At 36.0% G+C, this 16889-nt stretch overlaps 1 protein-coding gene across 4 annotated transcripts in view; it reads left to right on the top strand.

Annotated features, from left to right (window-relative positions):
• The window catches only part of DCLK2 (doublecortin like kinase 2), a 73588-nt gene that overhangs the window by 43526 nt on the left and 13173 nt on the right, over positions 1–16889 (top strand). For all 4 annotated transcript variants that reach the window (XR_011903412.1, XR_011903411.1, XM_072335076.1 and 1 more), the window contains 5 exons: positions 5406–5478; positions 6125–6233; positions 9217–9274; positions 12870–12989; positions 14654–14800. Coding sequence is in view for 2 of the 4 variants with exons in the window: in XM_072335076.1 (XP_072191177.1) it covers positions 5406–5478; positions 6125–6233; positions 9217–9274; positions 12870–12989; positions 14654–14800 (507 nt within the window). In the remaining 2 variants the exon portion in view is untranslated. The remainder of the gene's footprint in view (positions 1–5405; positions 5479–6124; positions 6234–9216; positions 9275–12869; positions 12990–14653; positions 14801–16889) is intronic.

Here is a 16889-nt window from a genome sequence, read left to right as displayed (position 1 = left end):
AGCAGCAAGCGTTTTTCTGCAAAGTGGACATGTCTTGTTTTCCCTTCACTGTCAATTTCAATGAAGTAGGCTGCTATACCTTTTCATCTAGAAGTTTAACTGATGCTAGATATTAATGAGTCTTCCTGTCAAGTAAGTCATTCCTATATCTCCAAAGAAAACAGAAACTATAAATGAATAATCTCAGACCTAATGTGTTACTGAAATAGTGGGTAACCCTTATTTTATCCCATCGAGATGTACCTGTTCAGTAGAAGGATTCCAGTTGTGTTTCGGAGACTAAAGATAGGAAAAATTAGTGGGTGAATTTCAGGATGATTTCCAAAAGGATCAAGAATACCGTGCAATTTTCCAGTTATGTTCAAGTATTAATGACAGTTTCAGTGGTAAATATCAACATAAAACCAGTAACAGGGAAGCATTTTTCATGCAAAACAAAATCATTTTAAGAAACCCATTGCTATTATTCTAAGATTGATCTTGGCCAATCCAGTGATGAAAACAGCAGGAAAGCACAGACAAATTTTAGTATTTTGAGATTACTGATGTTCCCTATTATTGAAGAATTCCTTCTTGCTACGACTGCATCACTGCACAGACAAGTAATATGGTTTCCTGCATGTATTTAAAGGCACCGTGACTGCAGCTGAAGAAAAAATGAGGATGTAAAATACTTTGGCAGACAGTGAAGGTATAAAGAATATTTCCGAGGATTTTTTGCCTTTGGGAATCCAGTATTAAAGCTGCCTTTTCCTTTAAAATGAAGCCTTCTCGGTCCACAAGGATTCCTTCTTCTTTGCAGAGCCTGATAAGCAGAAGTGCAGAATCTACTTGCAGGAAACACAGCTTATCTTTTAAGGGAAAGATTTTACTTCTGTTCCTTTTCGACTCTCCAAATAAAGCACCCATAAGCTATCAATTGTTCACTGCATACATTAAGCCAATGTGCTCTACAGTGTTCCAATTTTGCAGAAGTGTTTTAAAAATTTTACTGGAATCTGAGATGACACTGAAGTCACAGGAATGACTGCTGTGGTTGCAGAATAATAAACACTACACATTTTCCCCACAACCTTAAAAGCCTTTAGTCTAGTAAGTGAAAAATAAAGATACTGCAATGTTGCCTTTTGACTATAGCTGCATGAATAAATAAGAGCACACATTAAAGAAGCACACAAACTTGTGTACTACTGTCCTTTTGTTATTATCTATTTTTAACCTCACAATTTTATCCCATTACTAAGCATTTTACTATGTAGAGGGTTTGTTTCAAGGTAAGGATTCAGGTATCACAGGTAACAGGTAGGGGCATGAAGTACATGGTTACTCTTATAATGATCTTTTTTGAGCAGGTGCGCTGTGTTTGTTTGTTTGTTTTCTGTCTTTCCACTAGATTTTCAATGGAGATTAAAATTTGTTCATGGATTAAGAAAGAATGGAAATATTACATTTGGTGACACATGACAAATGTCTGAGATGAGTCCTGTTCTGTAGACAGGTCATATTTGTTTTCTTTAGCACTTTTCTTTGGCTCTCAATGTGCGTTTATAGACTCAGATGTGTAATGCCATAAAGGGTACTTTGACTCCTAGCTCATCTGGTACATGTGTTACTAAATATGACATGTATCATAAAAATCTCCAGAGAATAGAATAAGAACAGTAGCGTTGTAATGCCCTTACTTGGATGTGTTTTGTTGTTTCCTATTGGAATTAAGTACCATGAAGTCTTACCTTTTATTATTATTATTATTATTAAAAAATAAAAATATACTTGCAGTTGAGGCATTTCTCAGAATTGCAGGTATGCTAAGTAGGAGCGTTTTTAATTTGTATATTACTTTTTATATTACTTTTTTGACTTACTGAGCAAACGATTGAAGAGAAAGGGCATTAAAACCCAATCCAGCAAATAAGTTAAGCACTTGCTTAACTTTAAGCTATTGATTATTCCAGTTTAGTTCAATGGGACAGTTAATTTACTTAAAGTTAAACATGTGCTTATGTGATTTGAGAGATTAGTACCTATCTTCATCAAGGCAGTAATCTTTCGTATTGTACACGTTTATCTGTTAGCAATTGCATATTAAGGATATATGCAAGGAATTATACAGCCTAGACAACAGCAGTTCTGAGAGGAGTTCTTTAACTGCTCCTTTTGGTAAAATTACAACTAAGCTTCTTTCATGTTCACAGAGTAGACTGGACTAGTAGATAGACTTGGCTATTCTGCGCTGGGAGGAAAACCAATGTAATCAACTCCAGTCCTCTCATCTCTGCCTCAGCTTCTCTAAAAGCTTTATATAATGTGGTGAAAGTCAGAATCTCTTTAAGAGAAACAGTGTTGCCAGAGCAGTGAAACAAAGTGTATTTATATTGTTTTTATCTTAGAGATTTTTTTAGTATTGAGCACTGTAATAAAGCACTTGCACATGCATGTACAGCCATGTACACCAGACCAGGCAATTTGGAGACAGAAGTCCTCCTTTTCTATCCAGACAAGTAAAAGACAGACACAAAGACACCTTTAGGTGGGAAACTGTAACGCTGCAGAAAAAAAACCAACATACTCTAGGAGCCACTATCCAATATGGAACCAAGTTAGTTATTGAATTTTAATATGGGGAAAAAAAACCAAAACATTTCCACAAACATCTGTATCATAGAGAGCTCATTCTACCCGACTGCAAAGGTTAGTCAATTAAGGTACCATTCTACTTCAATCAAATATGAAATTCAATCTGTGGATCCTTCCTGAGACCTCATTAGATGAAAACTAAAATCCCACCAGATGTACAGTTACCTCAGATTACCTTCTTGCTCTTTCCACCTTTCACTTTTAAATACAAACACAAAGTTTACATAAATCCTACAGTACTGTATTGGCTATTTGTCTGTTATATAGTAGAAAACAGGTGTTTTACTATCAATGAAGTAATAATATTACCTTGGGTCTGAGTTTTCTAGGACTTGCATATGAGTGAGAAGGGGGACTTAGATCCTGTGCACTCTGTGCATGGTGTAAGGGGAGCAGTACTGAAAGAAAGCAGTAGTGTTGTGTGGACTAGAATACAAATGGAGGAGTTGCTGCAAAGTCTCATCTGCATGCTGGTCACAGATTCCATCTGTATTCACTAGTGTATCAGTGTGCATCCTTTTCTCTGTGCAAATCTAGTCATGACTAGTGAACCAGTCAAGTGGGATATCAATGGTGAAGCATACTCAAAATACCACACATCATTGGGAAGTTTAAATGATTAGAAAATATCTTATTGACAATTGTTACTTATTCATGAGTCACTTGTTATTAACTAGCACCTCTTTCCCACCTTTTCAGGCTAATCTGATGTACTTGTACATCATAGACAGCTGAAGGATTTATGTCTACCCTGACACAGAAAGACTAGACTGGTTTTGCTGCTGAGGAAAGAACTGAGATCTATACACCCAGCTCCCAAAATATGGGTAGAATGGGTTTGATATGGTCTCTAGAGCCACGAGGTAAATTATTATTGGCAGATCTAAGGTTAAGTTGCTGTTTCAGGTTCTGATCAATCATCTCAGCCACAACAGCAGCATTAGACTTCTTCCTTTTCCTATTCTCATAGGTTTTTTTCCTGCTCCTATTTGTTTCTTTCTTGTAAATACGGTGGTAAGAAGGTATGTGCCTAGTCATGCCCTGACCTGATTATAAGGATTTAGGAAGGTGGAAAGGTGAGCTAGGTATTCATTTGTATTTTCACTCATTCAAAAGCCCAAATGGATTAATGATGATTTAGTTTGACTGATGTCTACTATTTTGCGGGGATCTCTTCTGTTACCTGTTTCATACTTGAAGATGTGACTGATGGGATAAGAGACTGACTCATGATTTTGCATCAATGTCATTTAAACCAAGTGTCCTTGTTCCTAATCCTTGTTAAACAAACAGCTCAGTAATACAGCTACATTAACACAGTCTCATTTTAGGTTATTAGCAATGAGTAGTAATAGTAGTAGCTGCCTCATTGCTGTCTGATGCTACTGCTATGCCAAATACTGGTAACCAGCATTGTTTTAGAGGCTCTGCAAAATTAACTTGTACAGCTGTACAGTTGTACAGCTACTGTACCTTTAGCTGATCTGGCAGCTCAGCTGCCACTAGAAACTTAAGCATTCATTAGCATTTCATGAGCCTTTAGACAATATCCCTATCTGTCAGTTCAGTTTTTTTGTTGACAATAGTGTTAATGATTTAAAATATTCTGCAGTGTAACCAGACAATGTCAGCTAAATGGAAAATGCTGCATTTGGATTCCTGGTGTCATGCAAAGCCATTTCCACAGACACTGAGCTTAAGGCAGGGAAGCATTTTAATCCTTGATGTGGTGAGCAGTGAGAACTATTGTAATAGCCCACCAAAAAAACAAGGTATTGGAAATTCACAGAACAGCAAGAAATACTACATAGGGTGGGACAATGTGATAATTTTATAATGAGATGAATTTTATTTTATACTTAATAATATTTACTAAGTTAATAAACTACATTCATCTGTAATGGGAGCAGTTAGCACATAGAACAGATCAGTAGTTCATACACTACCCCATTTTAAAATAGAAGTTGATTGCTGATTATGGCAGGACAACTCCGGGTGGAATTGTGAGGGTTCAGATCAAATACCAGTTAAGTTGTTAGTACAGCAAAAGCTGTTTTCATCAGACACTGTCCTTCAAAACCAGTTAGATGATTGTTTTTACAAAGACATCTAACTTGTACTGTTAATAGAGGTCCCCAGTCTTCACATCCATAATTAACTAAAGTACAAACTTTTAAACTGTCAAAATTATGTTCTTTAAATGTAAACTTGTACGGTCATGCGAGCATTTCTACATTACTTTCATAGCATACTTCAGTGCTACTCTAATGAGGGCACAGACTGACAAAGTTCAGCTGGGGAAACTTCTATCAGTGCCAGCTGTGAAGTAGATGTGTTAGAATATACTGACCACTACACAGTTGTCTGGAGATGGCTGTCTCTGGGTTTGAATCTCTAGCTGACATGAAAATATATGTTGCTAAGCATGCAGAGTGTATTATTCCATAGAATGAAGAGAGAATGTTTGTGGGAGAGAATTTCATTTGCTGCTAGCACTTTTGCTAAAATCTGTTCAACTATGCCTATAAAGAGTAATATCAAGCTTATGCATGTCTCAAGTTTGGTGAAAGACAGTGTTTTGTGTTAATGAGGATGAACTGTGAGAAAGCAAGAGTAAAAATAAAATGAGAGTGGAAAAGTAAACTGATTCTTTATGGGTGTTTTTCGAGTTTTTTGTAAATTTTTGTTATTTTCTCTACATTTCATCCTGACTCCTCCTTGCAATTACTTTATCATGACAAATAACAAGATGTCATGTGCTTTCACAGATCCCTCCTCATGCTGGATCGTCGTCCAATGTGAATGGTGTACCTGAATCACTCCATTGCCAGAGTCCTGAAGGTAGGCCAAAAACAATTACTAAATGCCCTTGCAAAAATTTTGCTGTAATTAAAGACTGTTTTTTCAGTGTTAGATGTTAGCCTGCTGGTTTGTCAGTCACTCCTCCCAGCTTTGTGTCATCAGCATACTTGCTGAGAGTGAATCGTATCCCTTCACCCAATTAATTGGTGAAGATTTTGAACAAGGCCAGTCATGACAATGGCGCAGCCTGGTTTAGGTTGAACAAACAAACAAACAAAACCTTGAAGCAATTGGACTGTATTCCGCTTTTTATCATATAAAGAAAATGTGTGCTTTTACTTGCCGTTGTGTTTTTTACATACACTGTAGATGAATCTTTCATGTATGCAAAAAATGTCAAGATGATACTTTAGAAAAAGTATTTGGAGTTCAGAAAGCATTCTAACTGCATTCCTCACTTTTAGAATACATCCACACTAAAGGTAATATTTGATTTGTATGGAAGAAAGGTCAAACAGTTGTCTTATGCTGTTCATTCTTACGTTTGAGATAAAAAATAAGGGAATAAGCAGAGAGGAAAACAGCTTACACTTCTGTTTTGTATTTGTGGCTGTCTGTATCTATATATATTACACCCTGCTGACACCTCTCTTCAGTTTGTATTACTGACCTTGCTTTTCTGCAGGTGTGAATGGAAACAAGTGCTCAGGGTCATCCACCATTCTTGAGAAGTATAAAGTCGGAAAGGTGATTGGTGATGGCAATTTTGCTGTTGTGAAGGAGTGCATAGAACGGTGAGCAAGGAGAACGTTCAGTTGTGATAACTGTTATTTCACTGGATAGAACCCTGTGCATAAGAACATTTGCATAGGAAATGTGATGAGATGAAAGCAAAGGGCAGTCACAAAGATACGCCTACACTTTGGGAGAACTAAACAAAGCAAAACACTCAGAGTTTCCTATGTGTTATTCCAGCAAAGGTACATGAGAGAAGCAGAAGAATGTAGCTTTTTAATCCCCAAAGCTAAAAGAGATATCACCTTTTTATGGAGGCTCTTAAGGAACCACTGCAGATCTTCAAGCCATAGCTTTGTTGTTGTTTTTTCCCTCAAGAGAAAGGTTCCTTGATACTGTATCTGTGTTACTTCTTTACTGAAAATAATATTGGTGGGTTATATGCAATACAACATCTAGTACTCCCTTTTGATTTATAGCAGAACACAATGTACATTATTTTTAATACTTTAATGACGCAGTAGCAACTAAGTTTTATAAATTAAGTAACAAAGACTTAGGTGACAGCTTCTAGAGTACTACCAGATTACAGTACTGATAAAGGGAAAAAAATGGCAGAGTGATCTGAGTACACTCCAAATAACTTCCTGTTACAAGTGCAGGGATTAGATAATGCTTCTATCAGTGTTAACATCTAGACTCCATGGGCTCGATGTTTCCACCAAGAAACTCTGTTCCTGACAAGCAGTACCACATTAGAGAGAATGCACTTCCCTAGTGCTTTAAACACTGCAGGTTTGTTACAAAAATTATGAGTAGGCAACACAACCAGCTGTGCTGAAAAAAGAATTCAAAATCCATTTCATTCTGCAAGAAGCCACACATAAGAGGCTTGAGAGAAACTGAATGAATTGTGCTTCACAGCGTCTTCCCACATGCTCTAAACCTGGCCACAAATCCTTTGTCAGTGGTAGAGCAAATAAAGTTCACGAAAGAAAGTTTGAACGCATAAGATTGCATAATTGAATATTTTCAGAAATAACTACTGTGCATTTTGTAAACTGTGATTTCCACTGAAAATGGGAAAAGGGCTGCTATGTCACTTTGGTTTCTAAATGTCATCTATGTTTTTTTGGAATGGGCTAGAAAAACAACCTTCACATTAATTAACAAAAATATGAAAATAAAAAGTCAAATTTAAACTCAAAGACCTACTTTTGTATATGGTTCCATCTTTAGTGAAACACTATTAAATGAATATTACAAAAAAAATAAATATAATGCAATTGTTACTAATAATTAGGAGAGAGGAATTGCCAACTATAAATGCTTTTCGTTTAATTTCTATTAATTATTACACATAATTTCTCATCACGTTGTGATTGAAAGCTTCAGTTGTGGAGCCAGGAGGCCATTGTATCTGCTTCTCTACAAAATAAAATGGTCTCTTTCGCAAAGGGTGCCTATATGTCTATATATACGAATACACGAGTCAACAGATGGATACTGATACTGACAGCTAGACAGAATGCCAGCAAACTGTCAGACAATACTGGTCCATATGACAGGCAGTGATACCAACACACAAACTGTGTGTCTGTTATCCCTTGTATTTTCTTAGGTACTATAGTATAGCATTTGCAGGAGGGATTTGAAGTTGGTTAATGAATTGGCTTTATGAATGTTAGCTCCTCTTTCAACACAGCATGAATGCTGAAGGTTTCTTAAGTGGGTTTTGCTGATCAGTTATTTGCAGACTTTCAGATAATGCACTTAATTTAGAATAACATAAATTGTGATTTTGAATTACACTTTGTGTTCATAGTAGATTCTACATCTTCTCTATAAGAGGATAGCATTTCACAGATACCATTTAGATAGCACTTCTATCTAAAGCCTGGATCAGGTTGTAACTATGACAACCTAGCAGATACAGCTGCACTTTGAGAGCAGAGGTTCTCTGCTGCATTTTTTCAATAATGGATCATTTGAATGTGAAATGTTAACTGAGTTCCTTCTTTGTGAGGTAGCAATTTTGATTTGCTGTATCTAATGCAAAGAGTATAGTGAGAATTAATTTGTTAACTTAAAAATGTACCTAATTTTTTCTTTTGTATTCTCCTGCAGTGTTTTTATTACATATGCTAGTGGTGTTCTGAGGCACACTTAAGTCTCTTGGTACTACCACAAAAACAGGATAGTAGCGATAGGATTTTATGACACTTCATTTTGAATTTTAACTCCTCCTTCCTACAATTAGTAATGTCATCTTTGATTGCAGGAAATAAAAAAAGAAGGTAATTTATTTGTATTGCTATTTTTCTCTCATTTTTTTTCTTTCCCTTCTGAATAAAGGTAGAAGATTTTTATTATTGCTTAGAGGGATAAAAAGCAAAATGGAGCTCCTTCTTTTGAAGGGAGTATCTACCAAAAATAGTCATCCTTTCTACTTTGGATATAAGGACCCTTTTATAAATGCCTCAGTACTACAGATGATAGCTATAAAGTTCTGTACACTCATGGGGAGGGGAAAAAAGAATGAATGAAATACAAAATTATCTCCTAATAAATCCAGCAGGATTTTGGACTAGTACATAATGAATTACAGGGTCCTAGCTCTACTGAATCCTATCTTTTTTTTTTTTTTTTCTATAAAGCTTTTTTTCCTCTCTTCCCTTACAAGTAAATGAGGATGATTTTATCTTTAAAGCCTACCAGTTGAACAAAGCAAAGTGGAGGGCCCAAGAACAATTCAGCACATTGCAATAAGGAGGTGAGAGGCAGTTGTGGTAGGTCACAGAAGAATGAATTGCAGCTGGAGCCTAGGAATAACACACTAAGTAAGTGAGCAGGGCTGTGGTAGTCAGGGAAACAGCAGGCACAAATGTTGCTGAGAAAATGAAAAACAAAATGAAGCCTGTTCTGTGCATTTTTTCTCAGTAGCCTTTGTGGGTGGAGGCATTCCACTGTGTATATTCCTACAGATAATGCTACGCAATGTTGACCGCTTTCTGATTAACATTTTCATATTTTTCTCACTAGATCCACAGGAAAGGAGTTTGCGCTGAAGATTATAGACAAGGCTAAATGCTGTGGAAAGGTAGTGTGCAATAATTTACATGTTTAAGAAAAACAGCAGCAGTAGCATGAGCAGCTGCTCATTAGTCATAAATGGTGGGTGTGTTTGGGTTTTCTGACTGCTTTCAGAATATCTGTTTAACAGGGTGATATTCTGTCCAAGAAGCAAATACTAAAAGTTGTGTTAGCCTGCTAGATTATAGGGTAGAAAAACAAACTGTCATTCTTTTTATTGAACTAACAAACACCAGTACTTGTCCAAAACGAAATCAGACAAAATATAGCCTAATTATTTTGATATGTATAATATGAGAGAGGAAGTTTCCTGTTTTCCCTTCCCTCTCTACCTCTTATCCCTTTTCTATGGCTGTACATACTCCTTTTATATACAAAACTGAGATTTGGGAAGAAATTTTATCAACCATTTACTTCTGTTTATGTAGTTAAATGTCCTGTAGAACAAACATCTCTTAATGAGAGAGTTCTGTATACTTTATTTCTAATATACGAAAAACAAAATGGAACAAAAAACAACAAAAAAGTCTGCTACAGAAGAATACATTACATAAGAGAAGCAGGTATCCTAGAGTGTCACAGACCTCCTCCATTTAAAAACAAGGGGTAAAAAAATAACAATAGATAAAACATAGTCAAGATTGGAGACTAAATGTTGGAACAAATGACAAAAAAAAAAAAAAAAGGCTTCTATTTTCACTGCTTTCAAGACCTTAAAAACAAAGGGCTCTTGAGGAACTTATGACTCAAATGGATCATAGTTTACTGTTAGCAAAAGCAACACTGAAGGTACAGTATTAAGTGGCAGTCAAATTTTGTTTTAAATAGTCTCAGATAGGAAATAACTGCCATTCTTTCAAGTATAACTAAAAGGGCAGTCTTTTTTGATGCACATATCCAGTTTTATAAGTAACTGATTGCAGTGAAATGATTCTGGAGTTATCTTTGCAACTAAATTAGAGTTTTAAATTACTTTTTATCAATTGCATAGAGTAACTGCTCTGCAGAGTAGTATTAAGAGTTGTAAATGATAGAGGTGACCTTGTATGAAGATGCTGAAAGTCCACGTGATGTTTTTTGTATAGTAAGGAGCTGTATACTGCTCTGCACTGACACCCTACGTACTATGATGACTTGCTATGGAGTAGAGGTCCTCTGCCAGGAATGGTCTATCCATGCAGATTTTAAGTTAAGTTGTGTAAGGAGATGAATATCTCATATCTATAGGTTTATTTAATGGAAAATTAGGAAAGGAATCTTAAAAAAATGTACAAAACCCAAGAAAACCAGTGCTAGAATTGCCTTTCTGAGATTAAAATGCGGTGATATCTTTGGCTGCTGGAAAGTTGAACCAGTGTGTTTTAATGAAAAAGAACTCTTTTCTTATTTTTTAATGCTTTCAACTTCAGCTGTTTCTATCGCATGTCTGAGTCAGCTTCCTAAGAGCCATAAATTAGAATAGTCCAGACACCATTCTGTACAGTAGAGTTCAGACATATTTTCTACTTATCACTCTTGCTGCTTTAAAACAAAATAACAAAAACAGGAATATATATATTACCATGTGGTTACATACTTGTCTGTTTTGAAGGGATCTGTGTCAATACAGCTGCATCCAGATGTATGTGTATGTACAAGCGAAGACCATACTTAACAAAGTAAACACTTTAATTTTGCTACAAGTTAGTCCTTCAACCTCTCTCCTTGCCAAGATAAGCCCTCTGTTAAAAACAACCATCTGGACCAAATATTTTGTATGTTGCTCACTTCTCTCTACCAGTTTATCTTGGATTGACTAACGTGTTTTTTACAAGCAACCTAAATACCGATCATACAGCAGTTTCTCTTTAAATAATTCCTATGAATGTAGACTGAAATCTATGTTGCGCTAAAAAGGAAAACATTAAAAAAAAAGTTGGAAAACTATTTTCTTTTAATGACAAAATACAGAAAAAACAGTGGGGTAGTTGAAACCAAACTGGCTATATCTAGCGAGTGCTTTGAAGACAGGTATCACAACAACAGCTCGACAATGTTTTGGAACCTTTTAAAAATGAACATTGTTGTCACTAGCTTTAGATAAAAAATAACTTCCACCTGGGTTTTGTTTAAAGCCATTAACAATTTAGTCAAATTAAATAGAGAAAACATAGGTAAAACCATTGAGTCTCAGTCAGAATTGATGGATATAATGATTATATGTTATTCGTTCTTTGGGTAGAAAAATATATTAAAAGATTCTAGTTTTTCTTTGGATTCTTAACGCTAGTTTTCAATTTACAGGCTTCCATCCATAAGGCTTAATATGCTGTGGCTGTTCACTTTTGTCTGTTGATGAGATTGAGCATTGTGTTTAACAAAAGTTCTTCATGTTTATTTGTTTTCTTCCTCCAGAGCACCTTTGCTTGGAGCAGACATATGTTTGTTCAGAATGACAATTGATGCTCTTTCAAATTGAATTTCAAAGGTGTGATTGTTGAACCCATATATGCCACACCACACTCACAAAATGAGATGCACACACGGCATGTGGTTTCTGAGTTACACAGCCACATAAAGCTTTGCAAAAACACAATGCATCCATAAGTAAACCTGAAAATAGAAGCTAAAGTAGCGTAAGATCTTTAATCACTGCACAGTGGATCACATCTACTTCTCGTGTTCTGCTCACAAATGCATGAACTGCATGCTGCTTATCAGTGCATTAAACATGAATGAGTTCAGACTCCGGTGAGATGAGGTCTTCCCTGCCAAACGAAAGGAAACTTGTGTTTTTGGCTAGGAGTGTTACTTATTTTGCAGGGAACCTAAATGTAATGACTGTATTCCAGTATTCATAAAGAAAAATGCCAATCATTATTCGAGTGGAAGAGGCATGCAATTTTCTTGACTCCATAGCATTAACCAAATGTGAAGATATTCTGGAAAGCCAAACATTCTGAAGCTAATTGTTCTGTAAACCCATTACTTTCTCAGAAATATACAGAAGGATAAATTAAATGCAATCTGTGCACTGTTAAGCTGCTTGGAGCCACAGCGAGTTGACTGAGCTGCTACATATTTTGCAAATTGTAAATCTGAAGATACATATAAAATAAACTGAAGTCCATAACCAAAGCAGTTATCATTTTCCTATTTATAATCTGTGTCCTTTTTTAAAGTGCAAGTCCTTGAAAAATAAATCCTAGGTAATCTGTCCTTGAATATTGTACACCAAATGAGAACTGAAGGCTGGAGAGGATCAAGAACATGTTAGCTATTGCTGGGAGGTGGCAGCTTACAAAGATCCAAGTCCAGAGAGGTTCTCAACCTGTTAATATCAACATAAGAAATACAACCTGCACTTTCTGAACTGCTGTCTTCTTCCAGGATCTTTTTTAGAGATAATCCATGGGTTGTGTGTTTGAAATATCTTAAATTAAATTACGGTTCAATGATGAAGTACAACTGGGCTGAAATACAAGTTAAAATCCAGTATGTGACAGTAGCCTTTACTGCATAAATGAAATCAATAGAAAAATGGGTACTCTCTGAAAAGCTGATCAAAGGAAAACCAAATGGGCTACTTTATTAATATATACCTCTGTACCCTCTACTAACAGGAACACCTGATTGAAAATGAAGTGTCTATTCTACGTCGAGTGAAGCATCCAAATATCATTATGCTGATAGAGGAAATGGACACTCCAACAGAACTCTATCTGGTGATGGAGCTGGTCAAGGTAAAACCCTGAGAGATTTTTTTTCAAAGAACAATTCTCTGTGTTGGTCAAGGTTGTAATGCCTAGGAGACACAATCAGATAAGATTCCAGTGGCAATCTCCATTTTTAATCATGCAAATACTCTTATCAATCAGTTCCATTAGTGGCATTTACATCTCTTCTGTTGTAACTAGAGTATCAGACACACAAATTTGAGGTAATCTTGCTAAGTATGTGTGCAGCCTAGAAAAAAGTGGATGGTGGTTTTATATCATTTACAACATGCAGAGGCTAGCTGTGATATGCATATAGTAATGGAAAATTTGCATTTATTTTACCAATATCTTTATTTAATTATTTGCTTTAAAGGGAAAAGCTCTATTTAATTAATTTATCTTAGAAGACCATACATACAAGTAGTCCAGGCTTCAGTGATTGTGTTACATCAACATTAAAACCTTTCATTTTTTTTTCCTTGTATGAAACATTCCTTCACTTCCAGTTGGCCAAAAACTTGATGGTGCTACTGTACGTGTACAGAGAAAAAATATCTCAGATTCAATTTTGCTGTCACCTTGTGAATCTAAGATGCAAGTTGCATCGAGTTTTATTTCTGCATTCTCAATTATCTGTGTTCTGTACACTCACTGCAACACTGCCCATTGGTTTGATCAGCATGTCAGACGAGTGCAACTCATCACTGTTTTTTCTGCCTGAAACATTGCTTTATCCAGTAACAACCCCTACAGTTGTTACCAGCTTGGGAAACTCTAAAGAAAGGCTAGTTGTTGAAGTCAGTATTTTTATAACCTACCCATTTATCTCCCATTCTAGAACCTATTTTTAAATAAGAGGCATTGTTGGTTTTTTTTGTTTGTTTGTTTTTAAAGAAGTTATTTTATTAATATTTTAATATTCCACCAGCTTGGCTGCTTCTTTTCCACATGTATTGAAACGCTTGGAATGCCACCCACTGCTCAGATAAATCACCAGGGTAATCATCATAGAGACGCCCACATAAAACTCAGGGCTATGATTGGAAATGCTGCATCAGAAATTCATTTACATGTTATTATATATTCCAAGATAAACGGGGTATCCTATTCAGAGTAGGCCCATTGTGTAGTCTCTGATATGACCTGCAAGTTCTGCACTTCAAACTCATCCTGTTCAGCTGTACTAACTTCATATTTTCACAATATCTGCAGCATTTCTACTTTGCAGTTCATTACAATTGCAAACTGTGATATGTTAGACTTTTTACTGTTTGATGGATTTTCTTTAGGCTTTACTCAAAATCAGAGAAAGAATTAAGCTGGTAAGATGAAGAAAAAAGAAACTGTATGGGGTATCTGTGTATATCATACAAATGAGCAATCAGAGGTAGAAAGATCAGTCAAATGAAATCAAGCCCCAAAAAAGGGCTCTGATTTGTAAATGACCCAGGTTCCCATTCTACAATCTCGGCGACAAGTTCTATGCGTCTGGGGTTTTTATTTGTTGTGTTTTGTTGTGGTGTGTTGTTTTTTTTTGAACATTTTAACAGGCTTCTGAGGATGCCTTTTGTGCAGGAAGATTTTACATTGTGTGTTACAAATTGTCTTTCTTATTTTTCCTATTAATATTTTTAGTCTTTTTAATTCCTTATTTTCTTATTTTTCCTATTAATCTTTTCTTACTCTAGGGAGGGGATCTATTTGATGCCATCACTTCTTCTACAAAATACACAGAGCGGGATGGGAGTGCAATGGTCTACAATCTGGCCAGTGCGCTCAAGTACCTTCATGGTCTCAACATTGTGCACAGAGACATCAAGCCAGAAAATCTCCTGGTACGTCTCATTTATTTTCTAGTATTTTCTTTCTTACTTTCTTCTCATGAATGCAAATGCTCGTACATAAACGCCAAAAAGCTGAGCAGGGAACAGAAGGAATGTTAATTTGGAATATGTATGTATACATTAAATCTTCCACCACGACATAGCAATCAATGTAACCCAAATGAGCTATGCTCAAACATGTCCTTAGACCTGTCTTTATTTACATTTTGATTGGCTGCCATTTGAATGAGTAGGAATATTGTCTCACAAAACAAGGAATTTTAAAGCTGTGTCGATGAATTATTTATGACATTTTGTGAGTGGGGGTGAGGGTGGGCCGAGAGCCACTTCTTCCAGAGATCATATGGTTATCTAAAGCTTTTTTTTTTAATTTTACTGGCATAGCAGGGATGAATATCTTTCTAATTACTTACCAGTATTTTAGCTGAGAATGAACTCTGTACATACATTTATTTTGTCATGGGTGACTGATGACATTTTGTTCTCAGACGACATACAAAGTAACTGAGTCTGTTGGTAAGAATGACCATGAAGTCTGCTCTGAGAACTGCTTAGAGCACAGTGTACAGAATAGGAGCAGTGTGCTGCCTTGCTTACATATAGAGGTGATACACAGGAATTAGCTATTGGGTGTTAAGATACTAGATGTGATGCAATGAACAAGCAGGGCCGTAACCTTCCCTATCTGAGTCTCTGTCATCAGGAATGCCTGGAGCTTTTATTAACACTTGATGGGCATTTCTGAAAGCCTTCTGCGATACTTGCCCATCCTTTTTAATAAGGAGTCCCAGCTTTTCCCAGAATAGATTTTGATTAATTACAAGGATGGTGTTATGAGATCAAAATAATTTCTAATTAATAGTTAATTCTTTCCCAACCAATTCCACTGGCAGTCTTCAGCAACTGACATAAACCCACAAATAAATTAGAATGTTTAGCAAAAGGAAGAGGGGGGAAAGCTTCTCCTGGAAAACATTGCAACCCAGCACATAAAAGAGAAAATTTATCGCTTAATTATCAGCACTTCTTCAAATACAGCCAATCTAAATACACTTTAAACTCTCATTGGTACTCAAATCAATTATAAAAAGACGCAAATGTCTTTTCTGCCTAGAAAGTCCAAAGAGATTACTCAACAGATGCAAATCCTATTCACAGTGATTGACAATACCAGAATGCTGAGACAGCAAATCAGTACTGAATGCAAATGCAAATAATGCCCATCAGTTGCTACCTGTGCTTGGAAGTAGCTGGTTCTTTTGCAGAGGTTCATCCAGCTCTCTGAAATACATTCTCTTTACCAGTCATGGATTCAAAAATATATGCTATTATTCTTATAGGTTGCATGTGTTCATCAAGGAAAAAAAAAAAAAGCTTCAATTAATGATATGAATTATATAGAGAAAGGAACAAAGGCCTCGCTACCCAAGTGCTATTCAATTATTTGAAAAAAACTACATTATTTCAACCATTCTAGAGATGCTGGAGTGCTGTGTTCCAGATTCCACTGAAATCATGATAACATCATAAATATTTCACTTTAGGGGAAAAAAAGAAACAAAACAAAACAACAAAAAAACCCCAACTATTAATTTATATGGGATGTGTGCTTATAGTTTCTTTTTTTGTTGATCCAGTTGTTTGGGTTTTTTTTCCTGTTATCACTGTCGTACAATGTTTTTCTTTCTACCATAAGCTGCCTTCTTTCCTCTGCAAAGTAACTCAGAACAAGATGAGCTGTATTCTTATAGGGCTTTCGAGTCAGGGGCATTTGGGTCTGCACAGAAATCTAAGTACTTCCCAGTCAGGTTTCTTATTATTGAACTTTCCTAGCATGACTGCAAGGGTGAGAGTAAGCTTAGGAAGACATTTCCTACGAAATATTTGGCTAGCAAGAGATTTTAAACCAATCTGATGGCTAGCTGCCAATCTCTAGGTCCCCATCAGTTACAAGTATGTTGTTACATTTTTTAATATATTTAAAACTTATCAGCATTCTAGGTTTGGTTTTCTCCCTGCTTTAATTGCTTAAGGCTATATCATGGGCTGACCTACATAGCTGGCAGACAGCTCAGTTGAA

The sequence above is a fragment of the Excalfactoria chinensis genome, chromosome 4 (assembly GCF_039878825.1).
Source record: "Excalfactoria chinensis isolate bCotChi1 chromosome 4, bCotChi1.hap2, whole genome shotgun sequence".
NCBI lineage: Eukaryota > Metazoa > Chordata > Aves > Galliformes > Phasianidae > Excalfactoria > Excalfactoria chinensis.
Note: the sequence above shows the minus strand (reverse complement) of the source record. Positions and strands in the feature narration are given on the sequence as shown.